The following is a 21,668-nucleotide window of genomic DNA, read 5'->3' as shown; positions in this document are numbered from 1 at the left end:
TTTGCCTAAAGTACAAGCATGAGTACCTAACAGTACATTCTATTGACCCCCTTAAAGTAGGCTTAAATGAGTCTATGAATGATTTAAATAAATGAAAGTATACATGTACACCAGGAGTGCACTATTTTTTTACACATGTACACACATTTACATGAAATGTTACACGGCCCCTATTCTAAATTACTTACTTGAAGCTCTGGCCGGAGCTTCTACATGTCACTTGGTGGTCGGTCAGATCGGTCGGTCAGTCTGTCTGTTTGTCCGTCCCGAAAATTGACCAAAAAATGACCACAAGTATGGTTTCCATTTGTGCCATCGGAGTAGCATTTTTCGGCGTCGCATTGTTAAGCTCTGGCAGGAATCCTTTTGATCGTTTTGATGTAAGACTTTCATGCAAGACTTCTTGCAACACTGCCAGAGCTTATTGTGCACTCGCATTTTTTCTTTATAGAATAATGTTACTTTGAATGTAAATTGGACTAGACCAAGGATTGACTCAATGGGCTCCTTGCGCGAACCCGAGTGGCCAAATTAGACCACTTTCAATGGCCTACTTGTTATAATAAATAATATCGGAGTCTTATAAAGCGCACGTATCTACCAACTATTAGGTACTCAAGGCGCTGGAGATATGTCTATTATTAAAGAAAGGTAAATAAAGTTTATGGGAAATATAAGACCCATTATGTAGCACCTTATATTGAATGGTTTACAATATGCTGCGGCGCATATTGCAGCCACTGCCAGAAACACCGAGGCAAACCCCTTGGTTCTTTAACGTGCATTACACAACACACGGGACCTACGGCTTTACATCCCATCCGAAGGACGAAGCAATAATGGTTAAGTGCCTTGCTCAAGAGCACAAGCGCCATGTTCCCACGGTCAGGATTCGGACCCATGCACCACGGCACACGAGTCGAACACCGTAACCATTGGACCACAGCACCCCACTTTGTTCACGCACATATGGCACAAAGTACGCAATACTAATTATATTCTGAATATGTGCACAAAGCCACAGCATCTTCGCGTGTGCGTCAGGCGTCGTTTTCAAATGTCTCTCCCAGTGGTCTCCCCCAACGCTGCCTTTCTTACCGCTGAGGGTGCACTTGTGCGCGGAGCTAATACTATGGCTGATAATTCTGCTAATAAAAATGCGCTAAGAATTTTGCTTACCTTTCTCTCTGTCATGAAGTAAAAGAAGTTCTTATCCGGGCTGAAAATGATTCCGTTCCTGACCACGGGTCGTTGGTCGCCGCTAAGAATGGCCTCTTCTTCATACAGAACGGCCTCCGAGTGTGACAGCACCCACAACTGTAGGAGGAACATAGAGGGGTTAGTCAAGAGTCAGTTAGGAAAATGCTGGTTTTGGGATTTCCTAGTGGAATGAATGACTGCAAAACGTAGTGGGATATCTGCAAGTGTTATCTGAAATGTTTGTGTTCCTTGAGTAAACCTGCATTTTTACCTTCCAGATCCTTAAAAAACCACACTTCCAGAAAAAAAAGCTCTTTGCGAATCACAACATTGAAGGCAAGATAATAATGATTTCCCCATTTCACAAGCTCTTCTTTTTTTTGCATCAACCCTGGTAGTCTTCTGCTCCCTTCAAGTTTTGCTAAACCACCACTTTTGCCCATAGAGTTGGCACCCACACTCCAAATTCCTTTGAGGTAATCTTCTGTGGAATATGAATAACACTTCAAAATCCCTGCACAATTCTTTGGTGTGGTTAAGCTCAGGGCAAGCAGGCAGATTCGGGCACGCTAGACTCCTCTCCACAGTGTAGTTTTTGGTGCAGTGACTCTGTAGTTGACACAGTTACTTTAACACCTCATATCCCTTTACCTGAAACTGACCTGCAGGATTTTAAAGGGTTTTACATATTACTCTGAATATTGACTTCCCACTAGATGGGTTAAAGCACGTTTCACATAAGATTACATCAGCCAGCCAGCACTGGCAAGCTTCGTGGTGGAGTGGCTCATAGTAAGCAACAAATTTGAGTTTGAGTACCATTGTAGCATGTTTTTTCATAACTCTTTTAAAAAGCACTGAGCTTACAGTGTAATAACATTATGCCAATAACAGGCAAAACCCAGTTGTACCTTTTTAATGCCAAATTTCAGATGAAGATATATTGCAAGTTATGCGTATACATCCTTAATTGCTTCCGTAACGCCATATTTTTTAGGATGCAAGATAACAACAAACAGGCCTTCTTACTTTCTTTAGGTGACCAAGTTGATCTCCAAGGAAGATGACAGTCTTGTCAAGATGCGCAGTGACAGCAATGGCCGACAGGATGGAGTTATCGGTGTAGATTGCCTGGGCTGCAATGGGAGTGTTTCCACCAAGGGGACGAATGAAGTCCTGATCGTGGCAGTATTCTGTTCCTTCTGCGTTAATTCTATCCACCTGAAATTACAGTAACAGTGCATTGGCAAATTAGACCATGACTTCTGGTCAGGTGACTACAGTAGCTCAGTCACACCTCAGCCCTATTTCGCAGAGCTGCTTACCGGTAGCATAAAATACTGCTAAGCTAATTTATACGTGCACTCAACTATGACAAAGGGCAAGGGTTATTTAATAAATAAATGCATAATGTGTAATTGGGTTATTAAAGAGGCATCGCTGCTTTGTTCAACCACCAAGCGAACAAGGCGAGGCGATAGCCTCGTTGGGGTATGAAGAATCTTACCAGATTTTGAGAGACGGGACACTGTGTGCTGCGAAGCCATGGGATGTCCGTCGTACCCACTCCAGAAGCACACTCCTTCCTTCGATCGTTGAACTGTTCGTTAATCCTCTTGATGGAATACATACAGATGGCAGAGGACTCAGTGGGTGCAATCTCATCGACTCTTGATTCAGAGAATGTCACAAACAAAACCTTCTCGCCAACCTCAAAACCACTACCTGAGGCCAGGGCTGATCCTATGGTAGCCACATACGCCGACTGTGCGACATTGTAATCTGTGTCGCCTTGCTTACAGGATAATGGCAACTCTATGTAGGAGTAATACGCTATATCTTGTTGACATATTCTGGCGATTTTGGTATAGAAGGTGGGTTGAATATGTTCTGGGTCCTTTGGCTGTACGGCCACAAAGTAACTAAATTTGGTATTTGAGAAGCCATACAGGTAGTCAATGTTGAACCCATTGTTTGTGATAAAATCTGAAGGAATCTGTATTTCTGCTTCTAAAAAATTGTTGGCGTCTTCCAATATTTCAAAGAGATCGCTGCCGGTGTTCTCCACTGGCAAAACTCGACTGGATACTGTTGGCACGGCTTTGTCAATCCATTGCCCGTAGGATGTTCCAACATAGAGCACATCTGTACCTAGTGGTCCGGGGGCTACAAAGGCAACCGACGTTCCATCCGGAGTGTTTGCGGCGATTTCTTGATAGCTGTCATTACCCAGAAGCCCCAGGTCCGAGAGCCTCCGAATGACGCAACTTCCCTGGTATATACTCCCGCAGACAAACAAGCGATCCTGGTCAATAACGAGGAGCTTGTTGATGTTGTCTGTCGTGGTCCTCTCATAATCGCAGTCAACCGGAGGGGCAATACAGCCCGGATTGTCCTGCCGAGGCCCGGTTTCAATGGTCGCCTGTATGCCCAGATCTGGTGACAGTTTGTAAAGGTGATTGACAGAGCCGACGTACAACGCGCTGGTGTTCTGATCCAGAAGCATGTTCTTCAACTTGATGAGATTGTTCTCTGGCTGGTACACTTCCTCAAAGACGGGGTACCTGTCGGCCAATGTTACGACTGTTAGAGCCAGTTGCCACAGCAATAGGCACCTGGCAACAGTCTGAGCAAGGCGTTGGATGCAGCCCGCCATTTTAGATGCAGATCTGTTGTTCTCCATGCTCGCTATGATACACTTGATGAACCTTCTGTCACTATATGTTCCTAGTTCCCAATGATCACACGTCTACTACATGTATCCGCATTGCTTGTATTGACCGTTCTCTTCATTCAATCAGTACATGAAATTGTCACTCTTTATTTCTGCAAAAAAAAAGGAAATAAAAAATTGAATTCAGAAATAGTTTAAAAGTACAATGAATGTGTTTTACCAATCAGAGAGGTTAATAAGGTGCACTACAAGTGTGCATGACATGTACAGGTATATTTTGTGAGAACACATTGGAAAATGTTCATCTTCAGACGAGTCAAATACACACACAGTACAGAGGATGTTTGCCTTTAGCATGCACCACAGCACTCAGTATACACGTAAACAAGCTTAATGCTTCCCTTGAAACACACAAGAGACAGCCCACAGTTAATGTAATGTTGTGTCTATTTTGTTATGCATGGATACTCCATGAAATAGATCATGAACTAAATGTAGTTCACACCTGTACAGTTTGGAAATAGAAAGTTACACTAAAGTACATGCACTCCCGAAAGTACTGCCTAATCTTGGATGGTAAGTACACATACCGGTATATGTACATGAAGCGTGAAGCAACCAACTTCAATGTGCAGTAATAAATAAAAGCACGGCACAAACATGTAAAACACCAATGTCCAGTGTACAATATGGACAATGAGGTTTTGATCAAATCGCCAACTGTTAATCCCTTGGATTAAGTGATTAGGCAACTCACGGATTAAGTAGATTAGGGCTACACATGGATTAAATTAGTAGGTGCAAGTCATGCACACTGGTTTGAATGTAATCCAAGTCCAGTGGCAGACAGACAACTGACAATTAACCAAAATTTATTAAGTTCTGTTAACATTATTATTACGAGATATGTAACATTAGGGAGACATTTCCATAGGATTGTGCACAAACTGGTTCCAACTTTAATGACCCCTAACCCCAATTTCCCCTTATCGTACCCCCACACATTTTGGTCTATTTATGTTTTGGACCATGACCAATCGATCTAGCCTATTTGCGACAGCAACATTTTGCCTCTAAATAGGAGTTGTGACATTAGGGAGACACTCAAATGACTCCCTAATGTCCGGTGTCTTTTTAAGGTATAACTAATGATGAAAAATGTCTCCTTAGGGTACTGTTACACTAATAGGAATTCACACAACAATACAATTCCCTAGATCAGTAATCTGTGTTATGGCTCTTGGGAAACCTGCACTGAAAATGTGACAATGCACCTGAAATGAAAGCTGATTGATAGCCATTCCTTGTAACGGCATTCGCTTTCATTTTTATATTAAAATGTTGGTGATTAGCCAACTTTTTGGACAGTTGTAAGGTCAACAAACTTTGATGTGAATAACATAATGACCCCCTATTTACATTGTGTGTGCTTACATGATTATAACGTACATGTACATGTACTGTACATGGAGACAGGACTGAAACCTTTATTTAACACACCGTACATGTACATAAATATTGTGTTGGTTTCTCCCAATTCGAATGAGCACTGTGCTAGCTACATGTACATGTATTTGTTTACAGACCGGTATTGTGCTGAGCTCTGTACATGTACAGTGTTCATATGTTTATCAATGCACAGTGCATAGCATGCCATTGCAGATTTAACCACAGCTTCTATTGTGAACTTTTGACACCGCAGCAGACAGCAGTACGGGACCGCATGACTAAGGGACACCAGAGGAAAAATCAACATTGTTTTTCTTCCTGTGCCTGTTGACATGAGGCGGGCCCGGGCGCTAGGATGTTTCTTAACGCGCCATGACGGAAGCATGTCGGAAGGCTTGGGGTACATTAGGGATGCCAGGAACAGGTCGATGATCTTTTAAGTACCTTAGGACCATTGCACTGAGTATATCACTAGATGCATCAGTGAAGTGAGGAATAAGAGGGAAAAAATAGGCGTCTAGTAAAACAAGCTTGAAATGATCTTGGAAGCTGCGGCCCAACTGTAGACCTGCTGTAGCCTATAACTTTAATAGTCACGTACATGATGTAAAACCAAGTCTGTTCTTATATTGCACAACTACTCACGTGGTCGTGACTGTCAACTGAAAAGGATTCTCATTATTTTGTTGAACGTCAGTTGGTGCATGGAGCGTTTTATAGCATGTCAAACAACTAGTGCTAGCCCAAATGCGAAATGAGTGACCTTGTGACCCAATTTTCCACGACTGCAATAAATTGGTACATGTAGTTGGTCAGTGGAGACCTGAAGCACATGTTGTTGTGAGGGCCTAAGGGACAAGGTGATTGATTGCCAAAAAAAGCATGTGCTGAAGTTTGTTATTAACCAACCAACCAACCAACCGAGAGACTCATTGCACGGTACTTGCAGAGCTGATACCTGCAGCTAAAAACACTACAAGTCAATGCAATTTTTGCATTTCCCATGTGATTCATGATGATCATGAACTGGCAACCGACTTCCGGCTCATTATACCGTGGGAAAGAAAACTTCACAACTTTGAAATACCGGTAAATGTATGAACTAAACTTCATTTGACACTGAGCCGGAAGGGCCAAGATAACAAAACAGTTTGACACAATACATTCACTGTATCAGGCCTAATGTACACTCAACTCTGGCAGGAATTTTCGGTCAAAGGAAAATATAAATTTAATAATAAGTGGCGACACACACACACTCACACAGCTTAGGCGCAATTTTGATAATTTAGAACATGTGTATGGTTCCCACAGCACTTCTTCCTACGTCAAACACCTCCCAGCCCATGGCCCACATGTATTTATTATTCAGCCGCAGCACGTAAGAATTGGGAGGTGCTGACAAAGACTGTCCACACCGACAAATTAGGTTGCATTAATATAGATAGGCACTAATTCCAACACATGTGCACGGACACATTAGGACTGCCGCGGCTGCGAAAGAATATGCGCTGTACTGGGCACAATGTGCCAACTCGTCAGTGTTTAGTGATCTTTGTCAATGTGCATGGTGCCACTTTTCATCTCTAATCAACTGCTTGCAGGGAATGCAGTGAGTGATTTATGTCGCGGTACAAATGTAAATGTATGTACATGTACGTAGGTGTTGAATGAAAACAAATTTCTGGTCAATTTTAAAGATCCTGTTTGACCAATTGTTCAGTAAGCCTATGGCAGCATTGAGGGCAGTGCTTGAGCCTCAAAAACATTACCAGGATGAAACGTAAGGCCTTCTGAAAGATGCACACTGACTTCATCATTACGTTTGACACATAAATGTACCATGTACCGTACATAATATGCTGTGCCAAGCAACAACAATGCTTTCTAAAGCAACGTGTGTATACGATATGCAAAACTGTAGTCTACAATGTACATGTATGTAAATGTACCTCTAGCATGCACATGTACCGGTACCGTACGTATGTATACATACATACATACAAGTAATGGCCTACAAGCATAATTACTATACCTGTACCTCATACATATTCATGATCAAGAGCCCAGTTCTCATTGGTCCATTCACCATCACGTGTCAGCCGCTAGTTTTGCAGTTTACCAAGTGAGCATGCAAAGTTTCACGCACAGATTAAAATACACATGCGTAGAAGACTTTGCACTAGTTACCAGTGCGCTAGCCTACTACGCATGCGCTTTACGAAGCAATCGTGGAACTAGCACACGGGGGTAATGTGCACGGGCGAACATCGCCCTAGCAGCATGCAGCAGCTACATGAAGAGATGGGGGCACATGCACAACAACATTCTGCCGAGAAAACTTATGCGCAACTTCATGATATTTTTGTGAATATGTATGGGGTATAGTAAAACAAATACAACATGGTTTAGTTCAGATGGATAGTCGATATTAGCTTCACCTCGGGAACTAGTCCGTCAACTCCCAATGCTTTGGGGAGCTAATATCGCCTATCAACTCTCAAACCATGTTTTATTTGTTAATTGTTACATATTAATGTGTTCATGTGTATTTCACAACTGAACATTTGCTCACCCAACCCTCCCATCCTTCAAAATCCGGCAGTTTTTGGAAGACTCTGCAAAGTTACATAGCCATAGCACTTTACGTTTTACAATGTACATGTACATGGGACTTGATGGTGCAGTGTGAAAGTTCAGATGAAAAGAATGCGCACCTACCGGTACATGTACCGTACATGTACCGATGGTATGTACAGAGCCGTGAATCTTGGAGGCTTCGAGGATGATAGCAAAAATTCCACGGAGGTGGAATGATTTCAATTTCAATGGAATAAAACAAAACACACGTGTGGCCTGAACACTTGAGCCTGCTGAGTTTTTCTAGCAGACATAATCCAGATATTGTACACGTACAAACCATTGCACGAGTCTGCTGAAAAGATTTTTCTGAGTGAATAATTCATTGACATTGCATCATCTAGGTAAATGCAATGAAGCGAATTAACTCACTATGGGCGACTATGGAGAATGCAGAGATACATACATGTACACACCGGGTACATATCCAGATTGTGCATGTTTTTGTACTAAAAAAACTACTTGTGGTACTATTCCACAAAAGTACATACATACTTACAATGTACATGTACATGTAATTTACAAGTTGCATACGGTACACAAATGCATCACATTTTCCTAATCTAGTAATGTCCACAGGATAGGCCTAACAGTAACAGATTTACCTCAACACAACCTTGATAAACTGCACATACATGTACATGTACACCGCTTGTTTTTTCCAGGATGTCATTCCATTGTTTAAAGCTACAGGTTTGACAAAAATAGGAACACAAAAGCTTTATCTACAATATAAGATCTAGTCAAGCATTTACAATACATATATGTACATTTATCTTCAAGTAAACTTGAATCCTCGATCCTGATTGGTCGATCCATGGCAACAAGCCGTGCTACATGTAACCATGTAGCACGGCCTCGGTCCATACCTCACTCCGCGTATCGCGCTTTTCTAAGATGCGAGCGCCATTCCGTACAACACGCACGTGCAATAGGATAATCGCTGAAAAGTTTGTGTACAGCGTGCGTGTTCCATCTTTACTGTGCGTCAAGTTTGCTTGAAGATAAATTCGTTATCACGCTGGCTTTCGTGCAACACGGAAAATTAGTGCGTCTGTGTCCCACATACATGCGGCCTCGTGGTATGTGGGACACAGACGCACTACGTTATTTCGTGTTCCACTCGCGCACGCGGGATAACTTATAGTACATGTACAGGTATGTACTATGCACTGAACAAAAATGAACATGGCGGATAACCCTCACTTGAACTACATGTACTGCATGCCTAATAAATTTTCATGAGTTTGCAGCTGTCTGCCAACTGGCTGCTTCTTTTCCTGGAAAATACCTGAAATATTAAATCAGTATCTGAACTGCATACATACAAGTACCGGTACATGTACACATGTCCATAACTGGATACTTTACAAGTGTTTCATCTACATGAGCATGTTGTACCGGTATGATCCATTTTTATCCCAGTTCATAACTTCCTGTATTAAAAGTACATTTTGTGTACAAAGTACAGGATACTTTGTAATACAACACAGAAAACATGTGTGGGTACAAACCCGGTACATATGTACCAATCTACATTGTACAATAGACATGACATACCTGTGAACACATACCTGTGTACACATACCGGCGTGAAGTATTCCTTTCAGTGCCTTTTATCAATACACACAAATCATCAGTACATTTGTGGTATCATCTGCAAACCTCATTTCAGCGCACAAATTGTGTCCCTTGTAGCAAATCTATCCCAGCCTTTCATTCAAAGCAGACAAACATTCCTGTCCAGACATTCTCATTATAAACCTGACACGGGCTGACCAAAAAAAAATGTGGCGTTGGAAGATAACAGAATAAGCGGCACAAACCTGCAGCAGCACCGCTACCGATGTGCGTGCCCGAGGAATTTTCCAAATGGTTGGGCAGACTTGTAATATACGATGTTTATGTTGGAAAGTGACAGGTTATTTATCATATATCATCTGTGATTAATTCACGGGCAGGCCGCGATTGGTCCATCCCGTTAATATAAGCGAGCTTCGAAATCTGATCCCGATCTATCAAGCAACAAGCGTGCAAGTGGGAAAACCTCGCTTGGGAAATAATATTTTTAAAAATCAAGTGATCGGGACTTTGTAAAATCTCACCAGTAAAGCGAGCAACCAGGGAAATACGAAATAATGCACATGACTGAGTACAATTAGAGGAGAAAAATTGTAAACTCATCATCTATCCGCAGTAACGGGGAAAAAAAATGCTGTGTGATTGATTGCGGGACTGAGGATTATTTATAGCCAACGGTAGGAAGTCAACTTAATTGTTTTATAATCTCACAGGTTTTTCGGGTCCATTAATTTAAACTGCATGTTTGCTGTCTGGTTAGAAAAATGCAAAAAAACCTGATTGATCCGCCATGAGAAAAGATTCCATGTGTTGTTTAGGGCATGAGCAGTGAATACGGAGAGTGTTATCGGAAGTTTGTGCTTGCCAGGCATCCTGAGAGAGGGGAACAAATTCTAATTAGTGACTAATAATTAGAATGACAACACATCCTCCCACAGCGTCTGTGCTTTGTGTGCATTACATTGTAGGCCTACGCTTTGGATTTTAAGAAAGGCAATACTCGCCGGTTGTAATGAAGAAATGCCGACAACCTGGGGGATCATTATGTACTGCTAATTTTTTTATCATGTCTAAGTTGGATATTTTTTTGGGGGGGGGGGGTTCTGTTTTTGAGAACTGCAATACTCATGTTCATAATAAAAATTACACAGCTTTTTCACAATTTCAACACAACGTAAGTCTTAACATTCAGTGGGGAAAGGGTTGAATGAATTAGCTTTTTTTTTTTTTTTTTAACCACTGCCATTGGTTTTTTTTCATTTCAGGGTAAGCTTTTAGTTTTTTGGGTTTGTTTGTTTGGTTTGTTTTTTTTGGCACTTTAACATATTGGGGCCTACCGTAACTTGCATGCAAATAGTGAATACTGAATACCATCAAAATAGCACAACAGCAGTTGTTCACTTCAGGATGTTTGGATTATCAAAAAACTGCTACGTACCAGTACATGTCCTATACCATTCATGTTCAAGTACATACACATGTGCCGATCAGTACGTATAGTGTAGGGCCACTCATGTACAAGTATGTACAGTAAATGTACAAGTACTGTGCATGTAAAATGTCAACGCCCAAAGGCGGACATGATATAAACATTATACAAGGGCTAAAATTAACAGTGATTCATACGTGTTCATGATGCAATTACAAAGTCAAGGTTCATATAATTACATGTCTTTGTTTGAAACACAGTGCACATTTAATTAAAATTATAGAAACAAATGGGTTTATGACATAAACTACAAAACAAAACATGCATGTTGAACTTTGGTACTTTGTACACGCGTACAACGAATGTACATCTATACAAACATTCCGTCTCATTGTTTTCAACAAAAGCAGTAGACGATATTGTGCAATGGCTTTAAATAAACTAGTGATTCAAAGGTCTTGATTAAGTCGAGGTTTTCATGCGGTGGATGAAAACAATGTCCATGTACCGGTACATTTGGCAACTAGTTCAACTTCCTGTTTTTAATATTGCACCCTTTATACTGATTTGAGGACAGTCACCACATTGACACATGATAACCTGAAGTATAACAAAAATATTATCTCTGTCATATTTGTTGCTGTTAGTGTTACAAGCTTTTCAACATACAATGGAGATCTATCCTTACTCAAGATACATGAAACATGGCCAAATAAAGTGTCGTTTTCAGGGTTGCATGTTCAAGCTTTTTTCCTCATGTTACCTAATGTCAGCAGGAATTGTATATCTCCAAAGCACAAGCCTTCAGAAACATCACGGATGTTGGCAAGATGAAGATTTAATCAGATTGGATTCTCAAGGCAGAACACAAACCAGGACAGAAAAAAACCAGGAAAACGGCGATATAATATCAAGATAAATTCTGTGGCAGCTGTGCACAAATACTGGATCTGGGGATCATCTATAAACTTTTTTTCTTTGAACAAACAAATTGACAAATTGGGGAACCGCCAAATTAGGGTTGGATAGCTTAGTTGGTAGAGCACCTGAACGGCAAACAGGAGGTCGCAGGTTCAACCCCTGCTCCAGTCAATTTCTTTGTTCAACTTTGTTTCAAAAACAAACAAAACTTCTCATTAAAATAACCTTTGAGTTAAATATTTGGCTAGGATTAGTGTGATTACTGGAAAGCAGACCTGTGTGCATTTTTTTATGCAGCCTTAACATTACCCACGGAACAATAACTTAAATTTTTTCAAAGGAATTATTTTGTCTCCTTTTTTAAGGGGGGGGATGTTATAGGCACTAATGTACAATGAATTAAACCTAAATACACTGTATTTACATGCAGATTTGGGAGAAGTAATAAGAAAGTAGTGGATGTATTGAAAAATCTTAATTGCAGATACACAACATGAAGCACTAAATTGGAGAAATCATCATGTACATGTATCACTGTATGGGTTTATCCTGCAATGCACATGTATACAGTGTACATGTACCACAAGCTCAGACTGATCCAAGTGTTTATTCAGAAATGGCCTACAGCAACATTCTTATAATGTGCCGCCCAAATATGGACAGATTCCAAGATTCACATTCAATCCACATTTGCCAACTGGAAGACCTTTTCAGGACAACACGTTCACTTATTTTACTTGGCATATGTTTTGTGCAGTATGTATAGTTTCAAGAATTTCATATCAACAAAAATATCTGAGAGAATAAAAAGTTAAATCTTAAAATTAATGTGGCCTGACGTTGCGAACTTAGCAAGTTCTACTTCTAGTATGAATTCCATTCACCACAAAACAATATCTTACTAAAGTAGAGAATATTATTCCATTTTCTTAACATACATACATATGTTGTACAGATCAATGAAAACAAAATAAAACACTCATCCAAAGCTACCCCTTAACCCTAACCGCCCTGAATCCTCCAAAATAAAATTGGAGGAATTTTCAGGATTGAGGTTACATGGCAAAAGTGGGTTGCTGATTTCGAAGTATGCACTGTGTCAAGGTCTTGGGCCGGACCTTGTGTTGTTTATGCTCAGCCGTGCATAAATTTAGCCCTTGATTATACTTGACATCCTCCGCACTGCTCCAGGATGTCACTGCCTCTGCCTCAGCCTATTGACAGTCATAGCCGGAGGATTTTGCAGGATTCAGGCAGTGGTCACCCCTCCATGGACAATATTCAAGAAATAGCGGAGGAATTTGCAGGATTGAGGCTATATGCTATTTTTCCATGAGGCCAATTGGAGGATTTTGCAGGATTGAGGCTACATCCTAGCAAAAAGGCCTAGGGAGTTAGGGTTAAGAGTTGAAATACATGTAGGCTGATTGTTCACTTGTTCATTGCTAATAAACTAAACAGTTCTTCTTTCTCAAACGTTATGGGCAGTCAATTTGGATGCAAATTTGTACCAGAACCACTGCTTGAAATGGGTACTCGTGAGTACATGTTTATACACATTTGTAAATTAATTTTCAAATTGTATATGGACAAAAATGTTTTCAGTGTATCTGAAATGCAATGCGTGAACACTGATCACATCTATATAAAGTAGGGAACATGACTAATCGCCGGATTCCAAAGTCTGTTTGTATTGAGCATTATGAGATAACAGTAGACTGTGGATTGTAGTAGACGCTAGACAATTTCTATGAAATGCGCGCTTATTGCAAGAGTTTGGCACGCTGCCATGGCCCAGCCCACCCGAGCTTGAAATTAATAATAGCTCAATACCCAAACTAAATGTAACCTATGATTCGTCTGTGAATAAGCACCATTCCTTTTATGCCAGCCAGATATAGCGTAAATCCACAAATATTTAAGAACTGCTGACTGCTGTGATGTGGGGCATGGCGTCCCCCCACTACTGCACCCAAGGTAAAGCCAAGGGTGCCAGGCTATCTCAAGGGCATACAAGAACATGTCCCACATAACAGCAGTTAACAATTGTTTTGTGACATCTTGCCACTCAGTTAGAAAGAAACAAATATGTGACTTCCTCTGCAAGACCTCAATTTAATCACCGAGAGCGTAATTGTAATCCTTACGCTTTCCTGCTTGACACTAAATGCTGCGTTGCGTGCTGGGCAGCCATTCGAATCTGATGTGCTATGCCCTGCCCTGTACCAATGTGATGAAAATAGCATGCTAGACAGTAGACACTGGTTTTTAATAACAAGACTGTTCCAGACCAATGAAGATACAGTGTGGGAGACATGATGATTTCACAACGATGTTATTTTTTGTACAGAATTTAGACTTCAAGCTCAAGTTCACTTCAGGGAAGTACGTAAATTGGGAAATTTCAGGTCTGCAGCACATTACAAATTAAAAATCCCATGTGCAACTCACATCACAACCGATGAAGTCATACTGTGCAAAAAACAACTTAATTAATCACAGATAAAACGTAATATTCTTCATCAATAGAGAAGTCTACATACCAACATGACACAGATGAAATACGACCTTCGTTATTCACCATATAAAAATCATCCCTACAATGAGGTTTCCAGCGGAACCATTTTGTCGTAAATTCTCAGCCGACCATTCACATAAAACGCCAGCTATAACTCTAAGCTCCGATGATGAGTGGTTATGTCATTTGATATTCCTCCATCATCCTGCCTCCTCCTAGCAACACGAATTATCCTAACGATGAGATGTTGCCATCGATGCCTCTGCAGGGCTCAAGGGGTAATCCCTGGCTCCGCAGTGTGGGAGCCAGGCAAAGCTCTCTGCAATGTTTCCATACAGAAGGAGGGAAGGTTTTCAATTTACTGCGAGACTATACTTGTGGTTTAGTCCGGCCCTTCCCAATTTCCCATCAAACTTTCAGTACTGCACAACTGCTTTATTCAGGATAATATTCCTGCCTAAATACTCCAGCTGGAAAATGGCATGATCAATGCACAAATGCTGGAGTGCACGCTGAAAATGTATGTACATGTACATAAATACTTGTAAGTTGTATTGTGCCATAAAGAATGTCCTTTCTCTATGCCTGTACTCTGCATGTGAAGTTTCCATTTCAATTTAAAGTATGAGAAAACTATGTAAATGTACTCATGGGAAAAGGTTTCTTGACATTTTATGGTCCCGTAAATGATTTAAAAATCGAGGTTTAAAACAAAATCTGGTTATCTAATTCTATATAAAGCATACCTAGGTTTCAATGATGACATTTTGAATTTTGGAACCTGATCGTGAGACTTGATGTTTGCATGATTATTATGACGCAATTCTTCTAACATGGCAGACATTAGAAAGTTAATGTAAAAATGTTGCCACAGAATTTAGTTCAGAGGAGCTTCTACTTTAATTTCCGTCAAATTTCGGATCATTCTGAAGGGGTTACTACTTTGTGAATATTTGTTCATCAATTTGTTTTTATTTTGAGAGAATTTTGAGTAATTTTGAAAATTCCAATAGGCCTATTGGTCAATTTTTTTTTTCAAACAAAAAGTCATTTTTAACATGCCTTTTTATGGCCTTAACATCACCTTTTAAGTACAAACATGTACATTATAACATGCATGCGCACTTACGATCCGGACATGAGAAGTGCCCATAGCGTCGGTGCGATACCAAATTATCCGCAGCATTTATCACATGGCCTCGTGATTGGCCCGTCTGACGCCGCCCGCAATATTGCACTACAAAGACAGTGTCTGTGGTCGGTTTCCAGACCAAAAAAAGACTCTGACGTCTAACCAAGTTTGGGCGCGTGCACGTAAAAACGTTAAAAGGGGATTGTTTTCATCATTCTTTTTGCACCATCGGGATCGATTCAACCCTGATCTTTGTAAGCGAAATGAACGTGTATGTCAAGAAGTACTGGGCATTGTCTGGGGGTACAAATATACAGCTCAAGTTCACTTCCATTATTAATATTCGTGGAGTACCTATACAGCATGCTCATGCTGATATGGCTACATTACGTGTAATACCCATAGTTCTGGGATAGCCCAAGTGGACTCCCTTTCCTCCTTACGTTACGGAAGGAGTCCAGGATATGAAGTGCTCAAAACCGGGCAAAAAAAATTATGACCAATATTTTCAATATTTTTACCTTGTTGGAGAAGCTAATTTTTACGCCTTAGTATTCTATGTGTCCTTATCTATTGATCCGCGGGGTTCAGGAATTTCATATGCGATGCTGACTGACGTTAATCAGGAAAATAAACTCTAAAGCAACGTCAAACTTGTACGTGTTTGTAGACTCATTTCATCAGTTTCTCACACGTACCGACAATGACCGAGTCTAGTCGTACATGGCGTACGGCCGTGGAACGTGAACGCGCAGTGTGCACGCGCGATTTGCTTAGTAACCGCCCTCATATGCATGCGCACTAACTTGTAGGCTCGGTCGCCTATCCAATGACTGAGTGTGTTTTTGTGACAATTACCAGAAACATGTTTCGGCTTTGGTCATTGGTTGAGCGATTTGTGACTTCGGTTGGCTGGAGTGACGTCACTGTTCCAACCAAAACTAAGCAAAGGAGGGCGCTAGCGTGCGTGTGCGCTTTTGTACACACATACATGACGTACAACTCGGTGATAAACTGATGAAAAGAGACTACAAAAAGTACAAGTTTAACGTTGCTTTTGAGTTTACTTCCCTGATTAACGTCGGTCAGCATCACATATGGAATTCCTGAACCCCCAGATCAATAGTTCAGGACACATAGAGTAGGCCTTTGTAGGCATGAAATAAACTTATATAATGAGGAAAAAACATAACAAAAATCAGGCCAAATTTTGGGGTGGTATTATTTACGTAGTCTAGGCCTAGAGAATCTTATCCTGGACGTCAGTCGTAATGCAATGAAGACTTCGTCCAACCTGGGCTAAGTTCTGGGGGTATCAGTAGTAGTAGTACTGTTAATCATGTTAATAATGATTGTTGACAGACACACTGAGTGGCTGTCTCTGTTTCGCGATTACTCTCGCCATATTATCACGAAATGAATGCAATTACGACAATTGCTATAACTTAAGCAACAACAACCAATTTGACCATGACCGATATCGTTCTGTCGACAGAGACACAATCTTCCGTTCAATCAAAGACAACATAAACCATATTTTTTTATCACAAAATACGTTTACGACGTCAACAATATGTTTCAAACTCACCCTGTGATGAAGGAAGAGTAAGCTCAGCCTAGCAGTTTGGGTGTTTTAGTTTCTTATTCCGCGTTGTTTCTCAAACTTCGCGAGCAACTTATCGTGGGCGCCGGGCAGACGATTATTGCGTGTGCATATCTTGTACACCGTATACCTGTACACACGTACGTACGTCCAGTACGATAACGCGGCGCCTCCTGTGATATGAAGTACGAGCGGCGTCTATACCCAACACTGGTAATGTTTCTTTTGTGAAGGTTTTCGTGTAGTTCGGGGCCGGGAGCCACTGACGTGATGCACATTGAGTTTGCGCAGTTCAATATATTTTACAACACATACTTCGTACTTCGTGTCATCATTTTTTTTGTCAAGAGAGGGCGGCATACAACTTTAATGATCCACGGTTCTGCGGTAATTAAGATGGCAAGCCGAGGCTTCGAAATAATTCCAAGCTAAATTCCAAGATCGCTGAACTACAAATCAAATTTAATAATTCAAGTAAGGGATTTTTTACTTACCGTTTTAACTATGAGTTGTTAATCAAAACAAAATCAAATTATAATTTAATTCAAAGAGTGTGTAATGCCTATACATATTCGGACATAATCAGGCCAGTATATTTATGTAGATTAATGAAAGGCGTTACATGAATCCTTTTCTTTTCACAGAAGTTAATTAATATAGTTACCCGTACTGTTTTATTTGTTGTCAAACTTGTCATTACGGTTGAATAGTTCCATAGTTCTAACCTTTGTGGGTTTGCGTAAAACGTAAACAGCGACCTCTTCCAGTGCTTCGCATATAAAGCGGGAGAGATTTAATAATTACGCAACATTCCCTACATAAAACAACAGCAAAAATATTTTAACCCCGAGGCCTTCGTAAATTCAAATAGTGATTGGGGGACCGGGGGGGGGGGGGGGTAGACACCATCTTCTCATGGGGGTGCGGTTTCAAATAATAAGTGAGGCTCTTCAGTTTCCACAGGACGTTGAAATAGACAGCCAATTGCGAAGAACACTGCTGGGGTTCTCTGAATTTCTGGAAACATTTAAAGAATACGGTTTAAAAAAAAGGAACTTTTAAAACAACTCACTTATAATGGCAAGTCATTCGGCATGCGTTTTTTCCAGTTGCCACATTTCCAGTGGGGGAGGGGGGGGGGGGGGGGGGGGGCTAGGCGACTGGTGGCGACGATTTTTCATGGTCTGAAATTTCGGGCTAGCTTCGGCTCAGAGTTATGACTGTAATAATTTCAACAGCTAATTACACGTCCAATCCAAGCATAGCAACTGTAACATTCGGACTGTCAACACATATTTAATATTTTTAAAGCAAAGAACAAAGAACCATATCAGTATATCGCGAAAGTGACAATTTGACAAATAACATCTCCCGAAGTGGAAGCCTTATTCAAACGAATCCGACGTTTGCAAAAATCCGAAGGTACGCGCATCACACTGTCCAATGCCCACGTACGTGCGCGGCGCACAGGTGTTACTGTTTTGTGAGAGGTATGCGAAATGAATGGAATCTGTTCTACTCTTCTGCACTGCACATGTGGTACCAACAGATTACGATTACAATGGAATGTCACGCTGAAGCCCGCCATTTTTTAAAGTTGTCTCGCCGTACGTGCACTGTCGCTGGAGCTGTTGTCATGGTTATTCTCTGCTGACTTGTGAGGTGGTTATGTCCGCCGTCAACCCAGTTTTAAAAACCTGAAAAACTGCGAGCCGGTCGTGAGTATTTAGCAGGGAATTAAGAATCGTATACCAACATGACCAAGGTTGCGATGGTGATGTGAATTCACAAAGCCCGGTATTCGCAATCGCATGCAAGGCATTACCAATCCTGTCGCGTAAACCGAGCGATCGTGAAGTGTAGGGCCCCTGATTGTTTCTCGAATGCAATGACACCATTTTGATACTTTTAAACAGTTTCTTGGGGTAGCAATTACGATTTTCCTACGTAGTTTACTGTCCAGTTAGTGCCGTGCAGCGCGACTGGCGCATTCACGATATATCACACCGTGATCGCCATCTGCATTTTGTCGTCATAGTCATTTTATCTCAAAATTTCCCTTGAAAATTCAAAACCCTGCCCTCTATCTATGACATACCTGTACATATGTCCCAACTAGCATGACTAGTTTGGTAGGTCAAAAAATTTTAAGTGGGTTTTATTCCCTTATATGAACTGGGCCCATAGATATGCAATCGCCGTTAACCATAGATCTAAGATTTCCAAACTTTAGGCTATGTAGGTGTTTAAACATTTTGGATGTTGAGCATGTTGAGGAAGTGACAAGCAAGTGGTTACTCACGTACGGCACAATAAGTGCATTTTATTCATGTTGAATCTCCAACATATTTAATTGGCCTGATCAAAGATTAATCTGATAATTGAACAATTATTATACCAAAAATAGGGCTGATGGCTTTCATGGACTTCATTCAATACTTGCAACATATATCTCTCTGTAATTATAGTCTCTATAGGGAGGGTGAAATAATTTTCTAAAGGAAATAATGCTGGGTTTATAGGGCCCAAAGAAATATTGATTTTGGTTCATATAAAACCTCCACTGTTGGGAATACAGTTTACTTGAAAAATTCCTTGGTTTGAATTCTTCTCCACTATCATGAAAAGATTATAACAAGACATGTTAATTTTATGGAAGAGAAAAAAATAATTCTCTCTGTTGAGGGAAACCTGGTTTTGTTTAAGACATTGATTGTTTGTATGGCAGTCCCATAATCCTAATATAAAAAAGAACCATATTGTATGATGTGTTATTGCATAGTTGAGGCAACATGTCCATCATGTTTTAATTTCAAAGTTTGAAGAATAGGCCTAAAGTAGGGAGTCAACAATGAAACCAACAAAGCTATAATTCTGGATTATTTGATTCGCTTCATGTTTTTACATCGATTGACAAATAAGAAGAGTTGCAGGCCAACTTGGAACCTGTTATCTTTTAAAATAATAAATGTTTCCTAGGCCGTCTGAAGTATTTGTCAGTTGTGGCCATATATCTAATAAGAACTTGAATGGAGTGTACATGCGGGAACAAATTCAGGATAAACATTTCCAGGATTCCGGATAGAAATAAACCCACGAATGATTTTAGTATTAAGGTTGATGCAATGGCAAGTTGTACTGTTATATGTTCATTTTATCAATTTCAATTTTTACTCCTTTTTTTGTCTTGTTTTTTTTTATCATGCTTTTATATGATCAGCTTGGATGTTTTTTTTTTTTTTTTAGTTTTAGTGAATTTTTATAAACTCGTTTTTTATAACTTATTCTTTTTTGTTGTTCTTTTTGTCTTGTCTTTGTTTATATTTTGTGAGGGCCCCAAATGGTCAGCTTCTGCTGGATGGGTTACCTTCATTAAAGATGGTTTGAAATAAATAATTAATGAAAGTGCTGTTCACTATGGGGTGTCAATGGGTACAATGAATTATTGAAAGTAAGCTGAAACAAGAAGCAGAGGGTGAAAATAAACAAAAATCCTCTTTGACAAAAGATGTTATCGTAAATGTAATTTAGCCAATTAAACTTTGCACATTAATTTACTTGTGCTTTTAACAAATTCAATAAATATAAAAAATCTGAAATCAAAAAAGTAATTTCATCCTTTGCAGGCTGAGTGTCAACATTAAACTGAAATCCACAGGCAAAAGGGGAACTATGTATTGGTGGAGTGAGGAAATTGATGTGACCAAATTTACACTTTTAAACTTTTAAAATGATTAAAAAATTCTAAATCTATCTGCAAATTTTTCCAAAACAGTACTTGATTACATTCAGGCTACAAAAAAAAGTTTATCTTTTTAATGATTTCAATGACGGCCCTCTTTTTATTGTGTTACTCTTTTTTATTGTGTCGATCACGTTGGTCTGTACAATGGGCAGTCGTCAGTCTTTGTGAAATGGCTAAACATTGATTGAAGTGGTTCTTAATATTTGCTAAACATTTTTTGGAAATAAAATGTCACATCCTTAGAAGACATTGGAGGAGGAGGTCTAAGTAATTGGAGGAGGAAGGGAACCGGAGGTCTGTGGATATTTGAGCTACTATGTACATGTAGAGGGCAACAGATGTCTCTGATGGTGATACTGAAGTTTTGTGGAACTATCGTCTGTTTGCTGACCTTCATTGCTTGACAGACAGAGCATGGATGTAGCTGCTTGATACTCATGATGATGGTGTCCCTTTTGGTGAGTGCTGGGTGTTCATTGATTTCCTGTAATTCTCCCCATCTGCCATGTGCTCTGTGTTTGTGCTGTCTGGCGTTGAGTTCTCTTGCTGGTGTACCCAGTGTACACCTTCTGCATTCCCAGGGGATGCATCAGGTTCGGTCTTGGAGGCTTGCTTGTCCTGTGGGCGATTGTGGATCTTGTGGGTGTGGAAAGCCCGGATACCTTTGTCATTTAGGAAGTACTGGATGTGATGAGAACTGCCTTTGTTGGGCTGTGTAATAGGCGGGGTGAGCCTAGTGGGTTCGACCTTGGGTGTAGGGGACCCTTTGGTAGGTG

At 40.4% G+C, this 21,668-nt stretch overlaps 1 protein-coding gene across 2 annotated transcripts in view; it reads right to left on the bottom strand.

The window, feature by feature from the left end:
* The window catches only part of LOC119726697 (plexin-A2-like), a 92,869-nt gene extending 75,489 nt beyond the window's left edge, over positions 1 to 17,380 (bottom strand). The window contains exons 1-4 of one of the 2 annotated variants that reach the window (XR_005270852.1): positions 17,133 to 17,380; positions 2,708 to 4,026; positions 2,230 to 2,421; positions 1,180 to 1,317 (exon numbers count right to left, since the gene is read on the bottom strand). Coding sequence is in view for 1 of the 2 variants with exons in the window: in XM_038198496.1 (XP_038054424.1) it covers positions 1,180 to 1,317; positions 2,230 to 2,421; positions 2,708 to 3,883 (1,506 nt within the window). In the remaining variant the exon portion in view is untranslated. The remainder of the gene's footprint in view (positions 1 to 1,179; positions 1,318 to 2,229; positions 2,422 to 2,707; positions 4,027 to 17,132) is intronic. The other variant, XM_038198496.1, reaches the window with a different exon arrangement.
* Positions 17,381 to 21,668: the final 4,288 nt, after the last annotated feature.

Source organism: Patiria miniata, unplaced genomic scaffold (genome assembly GCF_015706575.1).
Source record: "Patiria miniata isolate m_02_andy unplaced genomic scaffold, ASM1570657v1 HiC_scaffold_2, whole genome shotgun sequence".
NCBI classification, from domain to species: Eukaryota; Metazoa; Echinodermata; class Asteroidea; order Valvatida; family Asterinidae; genus Patiria; species Patiria miniata.
This window is presented reverse-complemented; position numbering and strand designations above follow the sequence as displayed.